Raw genomic sequence first — 13,226 nt, forward strand, 5'->3', positions numbered from 1 at the left:
TGAGTGGACGGAAAGGCAGACGCTGGAAATGTTCATCCTGGTCGTGTAAAAAAAGAAACAGTTGGTGTAAATGGCGTAAGGCTGAAGCTAATAATGAACTGGACCAATTTCATCACGATAAACCACCTCTAATTCCGCAAGTCCAAGAAGCTATCAAACCGGTTTTCGAAGATTTATCGAAAGACGAATTATTAATTCGTCTAAACAACGAATTAATAATAAGCAGAGACACAAAACAATAACGAATCTTTGAATTCTTTGATTTGGACTTTCGCTCCTAAACATCTTCATTCTGGTCCCAAAGTTGTTGAAATTGCTAGCTACTTAGCAGTTATTATCTTTAATGAAGGTTTTCAAGGTAAAAAGTCATGTCGATTATGGGATGCCCTGTTGGTCGTGAAGCCCAAGCGTATGTTGAGAAAGATGAAAAGCGAATCTTACGCTCTGAGCGGCGCGTAAGTGATGTCGTTAAACAAGCCACGATTGACTCAAAAGCTGAACAATCTGCTTTAAAGAGTTTCACGAGGAAGAGGAAGGAATACTCTATGGACCAGGCATCGCCGATTGAGAGTAAGTTGATATTTTAATAGTTTTTAACGGACTTGAAACTTTAAACGCGTTTTTCTCAAAACTGTGTTTTTCAAACTTTCCTCCATTGTATCTCAGAAACGGCTGGACCGAATTACTTGAAATTTACAGGGCACACTCAATATATGTAAACGCATGGAATGAACTATTATCAATCGAAAATTTTCAAAACTTCGATTTTTTTATAGCAAAAAACAAAAAAAAAACGCCTAATTTGCAAATTTTATTTAAAATTTATATCAAAAATCAATTTTTTTTTATATTCATTTGATTATAGGTCATTCCGTGCTTTTAAGCCTACAAATTAAAACGCCGTTTTTTTTTTTTTAAGATAAGCCGATCAGCCGGAATCGTGGAGGAAGTGGGAGCTCTTTTTTTCGAGGCGGGGGTGTTCAGAGCGCTGTAACTCTAGTTTGACTGAATATTTTTAGCTGAAATTTTATATTTATACTGTCCATATATGTGTTAATAAATGATAAAAAACTTGAAGCTCTATATATTTACTGGTCGTAGAAAAAAAATCCTAAAATATCCCTAAAAAACAGGCCGTCATTAGGAAGACCCCTTAAGCGCTTTTGCTGCAGACAAACTGCTGAGCAGTTTTGCGGCTTATTGTTTTTATATTATATTGTATATATTTGTGTGTAATTAATAAAAAAAAAAATCAGCAACCAGGCTTCCGGAGCTGATCAGCAATAAGTATTTAGCCAAATTTACCCAAAATCTTTTTTTTTAATTCTTTCACTTATGAAAAGTATGTTATCAGAAAGTATGTAGCATAGAGTATATATTAAAAAACAAAAAAAAAACAAGGTTGCCGAAGATCAGGCAGACGCTGTAGTTCATGGTTGAAAAACCTCAGGTAGTGGTTTAGAATGACCACCAAGTCTCTTTTCAGGACCGCCGTGGACAAAATAAAGTTCGCCGTAACCTGCAGAGAAGAATTAAAAAATTAATAGGGATGCACCCATACGATATCGAGTCGGTTCGTTAGTTTCGAACAATGATAAAATAGTTTAAATTTATACAGCTATCATTCGCAATTCAAAACCAATCAATAATCTTGATAACGTATCTGTAGAACTACCGAGATAAAGTCACGAGATTCTCCAGTCGTCCCTTGATGCTGTAAAGTGCACGATGGCACCCATTGGACCTTTTTTAGGTAAGATTTTTTTTGCTCACGACGTGGGTATATCACCCACATAGGATTTTGTTTGATAGAAATGTAATTTTAAACCATTTAGAAATTAATTTATGACTTTTTAGATGTATAATTTAAAAAACTTATTGTTTTATTATTTATTGGTTGTTAATGTTTGATACAAAATAGAACTCTTTTCAATAATTTCTCAAACTTTATTTAATATTCATTAAAATTTATAACTTTTTATATTATTACTATTTATAATTATTTTAATATATAATGTCTATTTCTCGAAAGTCTATTTAAATTTCGTCAACATAAATTATTACATAATAGTTACTGCGGCCAGTGTGTCCGAACCCGAACTAGTACTTATTAGGTACTACGAGTAGGTACCTAATAAGTCAGACTTTAGTAAAGACTGGATGATTATAATTATTTAAATATATTTTGTTATATACAATATGTATGTATCTATATATACACCTGCAATTTGAAGTTTGTAATGGCGCTAACTTAATATCTTATTCCATTTTAAATTTCATTATATACCCACGCTTGTATTTTAATATTTGTGATGTTATATTATAACTCGGCGTTACCCGCAATTTCGTCCGGAATTTAACTTATTATTCTTATTAAAATATATAACATTACTAAAATAGCCTAAGTTATTCCTTATTATAGTAGCTATCTGTTAGTGAAAGTCCCACCAAAATCGATCCAGTCGTTTCGGAGATTAGCAGGAACGAACAGACGGCAGTTTGTGCTTTCATATCAATTACAAACATTATTAATATTAAAAAAATATTATATACGCAAATGTGATGAAGGGAAGACCTGTTTTTTTTACGGTTTTACAGCAGTAGAAAATAAAAACAGCTGCGGGCGTCGCAGCTTTTTCACATACATCCGTAGCTGTGGTAGCTGTTTTTATTTAACCGAATAGCATTTTACAAAGCAATTTGCTTGGCAGCAGAATATGAGTATGTCGGCGCTACCCACGTTGTCTTGTATAATATCTGCATTAGGGAGGGAAGCGGTTGTTTCATTTTTATGAATGATAATGGAATGTTGCACCCGCCTGCGCTAACAGTTTACGCTGGCGGGGCACCAGTGGAGGATGACAAGATGTGCATGAGGTCAGGTCAGTTAACCCGTCGTAACAAATTCACCAGGAATTTATCACGATGGTTTCCAGGGGGAACCGCGTGGATCTCAACCTGACATGGTACATTGCTAGCAATGGAATTTTTAGTCCACATTACTAACAACCCCATTCCGGGGGATGAGGTCGTTAGTAATGTGGACCATGTCAGGTTGAGATCCACGCGGTTCCGCTGGAAACCATCCTGCTAAATTCCTAGTGAATTTACCACGGGCTAACTGACCTGACCTCATGCTCACCTTATCATTCTCCACTGGTGCCCCGCCAGCGTAAACCGTTAGCGCAGGCGGGTGCACCATTCCATTATCATGCACTAAAAAAGTCTACAGAAGTCAAAAATGTCTACATAAGTCAATTATTACTATTATCATTTTTTATATACACTTTACAGCATTTCTGGCGCTAACGGGGCGGGTGTTTACGGCGGAATTACCGACCCGGGTCACTCATGTGCTGCGAGTCGATGATATCGAGCTGACCTTAGTACCGCAGTTGACAGGGGGCTTCCACATTAACCTCGTTGAAGGTACGTCTAGAAATTAACCTGATCACCCAAATTTCCCGCCTCCAATCGATCCGTGGTAATCTATCTAATCTATGATCCTAATCAAACGGGGAAGGTAATTACGACGGCCGGAATCGAAGTTCGAACACCTCTGGTAGGTGGTCGAACTTCAATTTTGGCAGTTGTAGATAGATAGAAGATGAATCTTAAAACAGGGGTTGGTCGGGGTAAGGGATTTTTAGTAATGTGGACTCATAGCCCCAGTGTATGGTACACTGGGGCTATGAGTCAGGTTGACCTTCATGTGGTTCCCTCTGGAAACCATCGTTATAAATTCATGGTGAATTTACCACGACGGACTAACTGACCTAACCTCATGCTCATCTTATCATCCTCCACTGGTGCCCCGCCAGCATAAACCGTTAGTGCACCACTCCATTGTCATCTATAATAACAAAAAAAGAAGTTGGCCTTCAACCGCTCTATAATGTTTTGTAATAAAAAACATTTCATCGTTAATCCCAGATCATCTCAACAAGATATGAGTAACCGCGTATCTATTGTCACCTATATAGTTAACTGCATTACTGTCTTTTTATCAGATATACGTATTTCATCATGTGAAGTTATAGTAGATAATAATTTGTTCAGTTATTTACTTCAACAAATTATTTAACGATTGTTACAATAATAAAACTACTAACTGTGCCGACCTTTTCATCCGCATGAAATGTAGATATAGTCTATTTATTATGACGACCTCAGTTTAGTGGTTAAGCACACCGCCTTACTTCCGATGGTCGCGGGTTCGATTCCTCGCACGGTACAAACATTTGTATTCCTGAGTATGATTGTTTGTATCGGTCTGGGTATTTTCTATGTATCATATGTGTGTATTTACGGAAACAATGTATCTATGTATTTGTATCAGTTATCTAGTACCCATAACACAAGCTTTAGCTAGCTTAACTTGGATCTAGATGGCGTAAATTGTCCTGAGATTAATAATAATATTATTATTATTATTCTGATGCACGGATTTTAATGAAACATACAGTAATATACTGTAAAGTATATGTGTGATGAGACAGCTTTCCGAATGAGCGGTAGATTATAAAAAGTATAACTATATTCAAAAGTGTTTAAATTATGTTTGTTTTAATAAAGGATTTTCTATTCTATTATCTATATGTATATTTAATGGCTGTTCCTGCTTAATTGATTTTGCTTGTCTTTTTTGGTCTAATAAGTTTGTATTTCTTTCTCATAATTCTTCAGGAAAAGATGAAACCACGATAGGACATATTGGAAGGTCGCTCGTCTCCAGCACTTTTACGACAGAGGAAGTGGATGGAGGAGTGGAAGTCCAGGTCGGAGGAGCAAACCTGACTATAAATACAGTTTCTGATTCATCTGCCAATGCTAAGGGAATCAAGATTAAATGGGATGCCCCCACATTTTTAAGACTTGAAGACTGCTTTGATTTTGGTGAGTGGAATATGTTATATACAAATATCAACGAAAAAGTGTTTCATTCTGTCTGATCGTTTATTACAAGATTACACGGCTGATCGACTCTTTAACACTAAATGCAAATTCAAATTCAAAATATCTTTATTCATGTAGGTCTATTACAGACTCTTATCATATGTCAAATCAACCGTCAATTCGGAATGATATCGAGATGAGAAGAACTGACAAGAAACTCAGCTCGTATTTTTTTTGCAGTACTTTACCAACGATTGAACAGAGACAAAATATTAATAAAGCAATAACTCTACGAAGATTTTCCTTATGTAAGAAAAGGATTATCATAATTTCTTAGACTTTTCCAAACTCTGTTAGAGTGATGATCATGGCTACGCTAATAGTAGACGTTAGCAGGGCACATAGTAAGAATGCATAAGGTTAAGTATAGTCAAGCTACTTAGTGCTCTCCAGGGGGATATCCTTGGAGGACGTCGTTGTCAGGTTCGATTCACAATACAAACATTTGTAATCATGAATCGTGGTTTAGCCGTTGTATATAACTCATAATAGAGGCGCTGCTTACTTTGGGCCTTCATGGCATTATGCGGATTATCCAGGGCTAATATTATTAACAAATTAACTGTTCGAGCGCTATCGAAGATGAGCTATTGACAGCCGCTAGGCCGGGACACCTTTCACTTTGCCTTGCGCCTACGACGTCACCGCACGCGTACCTTATTAATTAGACAATGTTCCTTGTAATATTATAACTCCTCGTATTAAATATAATAACTTACAGTCCACTACTTATTTTATTTACGAGTCAGCAACAGTAACAATCGCCTCACCAAACTGCAATGAATGAATAAATTACAGCGTTTGGTTTAGAATAATATCGAGTGTAACATTATTTACAGGTAACAACCACTGGTACGGTGGTCCCATGCAACTCGACCAACTGTATCCAATTGAAATATCCCAACAAATATATTCACCTTATGTTTCCAAAGAGTCTGACAATTCTGCTATTGTCGAGAGATATTGGCTAAATTCAGCAGGACAGTACATCTATGTCCATCCGCAGGTGCCATTGTTTGTAGACTATTCGAACATACAAGGTCACCATATCTGCTTCGGCGCTCAAATAGCGGAGCCTTATTCTTCTAGAAGAACTCACATAGAACTTTCCTATGATATATGGCTTCTGAAAGATGTTAAAGAAGCGCATAAACACGCTGTCGCCAATTATCTTGGCAAACCATCAAATACACCAGACTACAGGATGGTCCAAAATCCAATCTGGTCCACTTGGGCGCAATTTGGCGTGGACATAAATGAAACTAATATCCTGGAGTTTGCTGATGAGATTAGAGCGCATGGTTTCAATGATTCGCAATTAGAAATCGATGACCAATGGGAGAGTTGCTATGGTTCTTTGACAGTTGATGAAAATAAGTTCCCCAATTTCACGAATTTCATCGAAGAACTTAAGAGTCTTGAATACCGCGTTACAATTTGGGTGCATCCGTTCATCAACAGGGATTGTGAGCCGTGGTTTACGGAAGCTTTAAGTAATGGGTATGTATTTGAATTTATATATTTAATTACCTATTTCGTGTGTTCTTTTTCTTATCGTCTCTCTTATTATATAATGTTATACGTTTTTGCCTCTTAATGTTATTTCTTGACGGCCTCGGTGGTCGCGGGTTTGATATTCGCACGGTACAAACATTCGTATCGATTATTGATATAAAAGTATGATTGTTTGTATTCTGGGTGTTTTCTATGTATAATATGTATCTATTTATAAATAAAACTTATCTAAGTATTCTATCAGTATTCTAATAGCTATAACATAAGCTCTGCAATTTTATTTATATGTATAGATGGCGTTGTGTGAATTGTCCATCTAGGGTTATTATTATTATTGTTGTATTTAAAACCAAATAGACACGGTCGTTTTTTATAAATATGTCTATAAGAGGTTTCCTCTCTAATAATTTAATTTTTTTTTGGTACAATACACTGAGTGAGCTTGCGTACAAGTTTTTAATATTATTTGTCTTTTATTATATAACTGTAACTAGCTACTCGCTTATAATATACCAGAGCATATATCTGTGTCCCGGGTGTACATGTATTATACATGTAAACATTCCTCTAGAATCACTCCATGTATTAAGAAAATCGTCAATGCTAAATAAATAACTAGATTAAATAATCTTCAAAATCCGTTGCGTAGTTTTAATGATTTATAGGAAACATAGGGACGACAAACAGACAGCGATAGCGACTTTGTTTTATACTATGTAATGATGATAATAAAATTAACATTTATCTGTTATAAATATTATAATCTATTCTTGTAAAAGGTCTAACTAACTAATTTGTTCAACCACATATACTTTATGTACTGTGTTAACAATTAATGTATTTATATCTTATAATATATTTTTAGCTACCTCGTTTTGGATGAATCCGGAAGCTCAAATACTACATGGTGGAATAGCAATACCGCAGACTCTGGATACGTGGACTTCACCAACCCTAATGCCGCGGAGTGGTGGTACCGGAGGGTGCTGGAACTAAGAGACAGATATGGCATAGATAGCTTCAAATGTGACGCTGGGGAAAGCAGTTACGCTCCACAGGTAAATTTCTATAACGTAGTCAACCTCGGTTAGGGTTGCCAACTTTTTTTTGACAATAAAAACGTATAAACTGGTTTGGATACGAAAAAAATAAAGTATTAGTAAAAAAATAGATAGCTTCAAATGTGACGCTGGGGAAAGCAGTTACGCTCCACAGATAAATTTCTATAACGTAATCAACCTCGGTTAGGGTTGCCAACTTTTTTTTGACAATAAAAACGTATAAACTGGTTTGGATATGAAAAACATAAAGTATTAGTAAAAAAATAAGTATTTTTCAAATTTCATGTTATTATTGCTTTAAAAATATATTTTTGTGTGCTTTTAACACTAGAGCTGTAAACAAATGTCACAACTCACAATTGACATCTAACATTTCGTTCAGTAATTTTAAATCGATGAGTATTTTGTTTTACGCGTCACAGTAAAGGTTGAAAACAAATTATTTTTGCATACTTTATTTGTATGTTAAAGTTTAATTACCAAAAATAAAGTAGGATATGTTATTATAAAGTATGGTTGGCAATCCTAGCCTTGGTAGTCTAGCGGTTTAGCGCACCGCTTTACTTCCGATGGTCGCTTTTCTCGCACTGTAAAATATTTGTATTTATAAGTATGATTGTATTAGTTTATATTATTATTACCAATTTATACTCAGCCCGAATGGGCAGAGAAGTGACCAGCGCGAGAGTGTAAACCCGAGTGGACACACGTCCCATGCCATTGGCGCTGCCACTCGCGCTGCCCGGCGCTCCCTCGATTATAGATTTCGTGCTCGAGTCAAAAGACAGCGCGAGTGGCAGCATATGTTTACATTCAGCCGTCTCGCTCAGTTGTCGCTCGGCAATATTTCTGGCAGCGCGAGTGGCAGGGGAAGCGGCTGAATGTAAACGTAGCATAAATGTTTTTTATGTGTATTATGTATATATTTACAAAACAAAATGTGTAAATATTTATATCAGTTGTCTAGTATCGATAACACAAGCTTTGCTTGCGACTAGATTAATATGCCATGCGTATTATTTTTTAATTTTACCATCTAATCTGCAACCTACAACTGAAACATACCTTACAAATCAAGCTGATTGGCATCTAAAGTGAGTGAGAAAGCATAGCATAAATTCACCATAAATCAGTTCCTTTCCCAGTTCCTCTCAATTGAATCTGTATACCAAACTATATAACGTAGAGAAAAATAATACAAAGAACCAAAAATATAAATAAAATTGGAGTGTCTGTTTGTAATATTGAAATAATCGTTTTTTACTACATGCACATAAATATAAATACGGTACATCCACCAAAATAACATCTTTTACAATTTTTGTTTGTTTGTCTGTCTGTCTGTCTGTTTGTTCCGGCAAATCTCTGAAATGTCTGGACCGATTTTGACGAGACTTTTTTAGCAGGTAGCTGATGTAATAAGGAGTAACTTAGGCTACATTTATTTTAGAAAAATAAAGTTAATTTCCACGCGGACGAAGTCGCGGGTACAGCTAGTAATACATAATATTTGACGTTAAACGACTAAAATGTCCTACAGGAAACAATGTTTTTTTATTTAATTTTATTTAATTTGAATCTAGTGTTTGTGCTATAGGTCCAGTTTGTGGTATAGCACTTAAACACAATCTCATCTCTGCATATTCTTATTCATTTTCAGATATCTGTACAAAACGGCGAGATTGATTTACAACCCCATCATATTGTGGATGCGTATGTAAGAACGTGCGCTAGATTTGGAAACATGGTCGAAGTACGGACGGGCTTTAGGTAAGTTGAATATATAATTTGTTTGGCTAAAAGGAAATCTTTGAAATTTAAAAGTAAACCTACTAGAATAAGAATAGAAGAATAAGAAGAATTTTACCTATGTATATTTTGTACAAAATATACATAGGTAAAATTCAAAGGAGAGTTATGTTATCTTGTTTAATGCCGTTACCATTAGTATATGTGATACCACAAATAGTCAGTGCGGTAATCTGACCAATGCTACTGGACTATCATCATGTGTGAGACCACAAACGTTTAGTCCGGAAACCTGATCAATGCTACATTTTGCATATACCATTAGCATATGTGATACCACAAATAGTCAGTGCGGTAATCTGACCAATGCTACTGGACTATCATCATGTGTGAGACCACAACAATTCAGTGCAGAAACCTGAGCAATGCTACTGGAAGCGTTACGATCTTCTCTATTGGTGATCAAATTCTGACCGTTATTGAGACTACATCCATATTGCGACACGTGCTTCGCCTCTGAACGAGAAATCATCAGGGATTGATTGTTCGACGACCAAACTGCAACCTGCAAGCGAACGGCCAACTCTAGGCTTCTAAGCTAAATTCACTAGACATCCAGTAACGGTAGTCAGGTTTCCGCACTGAATGTTTGTGGTCTCACACATGTTAATAACAGAGGAATTAAACAAAATAATATAAACCCATCAAGTAGTGAAATAGACACTTAATTCGATAAAATATATGAAACGAGATGTCCTAGTCAAGTAAAAGAAAGTCGTAAGTAAAAACCAGTAGAAAAAGAATCTAAGTATCATAAGGAAACTTGCGTCGATCAGAAGCAATTTCGCAAGTTTAAGTTGAGAGGTGGCAGTGAATGATGTGGTATTTGTTCAGGACTCAGGATCTCCCAATCTTCGTGCGCATGGTAGACCGCGACTCGGTCTGGGGTCTGAACAATGGTCTAGCGTCCGTCATCACGACAACTATCCAGATGAACCTGAACGGGTATACCCTAGTCTTACCCGACATGATCGGTGGGAATGGATACAACTTGAATCACGAGCAGGCGGCCCTGCCAACGAAGGAGTTGTTCATAAGATGGGTGCAGGCGACCACATTCTTACCGGTACTGCAGTACTCGTTTGCGCCTTGGAATTTCGACAACGAGGTAATTTGATTTTTATGTAATTCATTTTAGAGTAATTTTGGTTTGTAACTTGGATACCAGATCAGTTCTTTTGACTCTGGTCAGAGACATGCACCCTAGACTTTTGACAGCCTGGTAATTTGATTTTTATGCAATACATTTTAGAGTCATTTTTGTTTGTAACTTGGATACCAAATAGGTTTTTTTTGACTCCGTTCAGAAACATGCTATAAGAATTGTCGTTTGCACCCTGGAATTTTCACAATGAGGTAATTTGACTTTTATGTAATTCATTTTAGAGTGATTTCTTGTTTGGCATATGGATACCAGCCCGGTCCTTTTGACTCAGTTCAGAGACATGCTATGAACTACATGGTCGATGATCTTGATCTTTGAGCTGGTATTGATCCACTTTGCTTGATTCGGAACTTCACAACATAAATTTTATTCATTTTTATATTATAAATTACATTAGTTTCTTGCACATTTTCTGTTAAGTGCCTTATAAATGTGCCAGTGAATTCAAATAAAAACTTTTCTAAAGTATTTAAACATTAGTTTATTCGTATAACTAACGACCCGTCCCGGCTTCGCACGGTTGTATTACAGATCTTTGAATATTTGTGCTTGTTCTATACTATAATACGCATAAATTATATATATATATAATAAACCTTCCTCTTTAATCAATCTATTACTGAAAACTGCATTAAAATCCATTATGTAATTTAAAAGATATTATCTATTTATTCATCCAAAACAATACAAATTAACAATAGGATAACATAATAGTATCTAAAATTACAGTAAATTTTCGTCAACAATATAATAGTAACTTAAGTAGTAAATTTCTACATGCGAACAGATAGCGGTTGCGACATTGTTCTATATTATGAAGATAATTATTTCTATATCTATTATTTCATTTCAGACGATAGAAATAAGCAAGAAATACACAGATCTTCATGCGGAATATGCCGATGTAATATATGAGGCTATAGAGGCTTCGGTTGCGAATGGCACACCAGTGAACGGCCCAGTATGGTGGCTTGATCCCACTGATGAGGAAGCCCTACTTATATGGGATCGTAAGTATACCCATTGAAGAATGTTTAAAACGTTCTGAATTGCTACCTTTATATGTACGCTCTTTCACGCGTGAATCGGCTTTCCTGCCTTTATACGTACGCTCTTTCACGCGTGAATCGGCCTTCCTGCCTTTATACGTACGCTCTTTCACGCGTGAATCGGCTTTCCTGCCTTTATACTTACGCTCTTTCACGCGCTAATCGGCCTTCCTGCTTTTATAAGTACGCTCTTTCACGCGCGAAACGGCCTTCCTACCTTTATACGTACGCTCTTTCACGTGCGAATCCGCCTTCCTGCCTTTATACGTACGCTCTTTTAAGCGCGAAACGGCCTTCCTGCCTTTATACGTTTGCTTTTTCACGCGTTAATCGACCTTCCTGCTTTTATACGTACGCTCTTTCATGCCCGAATCGGCCTTCCTGCCTTTATACGTGCACTCTTTCACGCGTGAATCGGCTTTCCTGCCTTTATACGTACGCTCTTTCACGCGCTAATCGGCCTTCCTGCCTTTATACGTGCACTCTTTCATTCGCGAATCAGCGTTCACGCAAGAAAAACTGTGCATGTAAAATTAGTAAAAGTATTATATTTTGATGCTGTCTAATATCAGGTATGATTAATTAACACTTTATTTATGTAAGTATTAATTAAATTGTACAGGGTGAATAGTAGATGGAACAGTAGACTAATGTCAAAGAGGTGTGGATATTATTGCCATAATCTAATATAGAATTAGTATTGCCAGTGGACATACAACATTATAATAGAACGAGAAAAACCATGCGCGTCGCCAGTGAGCACGTTCCCGCGTTTTTCAATCGTGCGTGCTTTAGCACCTTATTAAAATAATCATCATTGCAAAATGGCGGACCTTTGACTATGGAGTAAAATTATAATTAAAGAGTTATTAATAAAAATGTATTATTAGAAAATAATATGTGTGGTATCAAAAATAAAATTTTAAAACTAAATGTAACGATATTTTCAAGACAATTAATGACTTACGTAATACGCGCGAAAGAGTGAACCTAAAAAATAGATACAAACAATCAATAAATTACTAAGGATTGCGCGCACTAGCCTTCTCGCGATAGTGCGAGGAATCGAACCCGTGACCATTGAAAGTAAAGCTGTGTGCTACACCGCTAGACCACCAATAATTTCTATAAAAATATGCATCTTTTACAGAGTACCTTCTTGGAGAAACGATCCTAGTCGCTCCAATTCTAGAGGAAGGCAAAACAACCCGTGACATCTACCTGCCCCAAGGTATCTGGTTAGAAGGTGGCGACTCATCCAAGGTCCACGCGGGGCCAGCCTGGATTCATAACTACCCAGCTGCTATAGACGTGCTTCCATACTTCGTTCGCGATTTCTCTTCTGAACCAGATTCAGCAACGATGCCAACTGCGGCCACTGTCCTGTTATTTACAATAATCGTAAATTTTATAAATAATATCAATTTATAAATAATAATAAATAACCTGGGACAATTAACACAGCGCTGTCTAGTCCCACGGTAAGCATTACTTGTGTTATGGGTACTAGATAACTGATATAAATACTTAGATATTTTTTGTAAATCCATACATAATAAACCTACATAATAAACCGCTCTCCATCGACGGGAATTCATCCCCACACGCTGGAACGTGTGGGGATGAATTCCCTGTCGATGGAGAGCGGTTCTATGTTAAAAACTAGATATT

General features: G+C 36.5%; 1 protein-coding gene across 1 annotated transcript; it reads left to right on the plus strand.

Annotated features, from left to right (window-relative positions):
- Positions 1-4,814: 4,814 nt before the first annotated feature.
- Positions 4,815-12,971, plus strand: LOC131854927 (myogenesis-regulating glycosidase-like; the record flags this gene model as incomplete). The annotated part of the gene is made up of 7 exons (XM_059206110.1): positions 4,815-4,896; positions 5,796-6,456; positions 7,337-7,529; positions 9,193-9,302; positions 10,176-10,449; positions 11,360-11,516; positions 12,706-12,971. Coding segments are annotated over exons 2-7 (1,635 nt in total), but the record flags the coding sequence as incomplete, so codon positions are not given.
- Between the last annotated feature and the right edge of the window lie 255 nt (positions 12,972-13,226).

The sequence above is a fragment of the Achroia grisella genome, unplaced genomic scaffold (genome assembly GCF_030625045.1).
Source record: "Achroia grisella isolate CSIRO2021 unplaced genomic scaffold, CSIRO_AGI_Agris_v1 utg1248, whole genome shotgun sequence".
Taxonomy (NCBI): Eukaryota; Metazoa; Arthropoda; class Insecta; order Lepidoptera; family Pyralidae; genus Achroia; species Achroia grisella.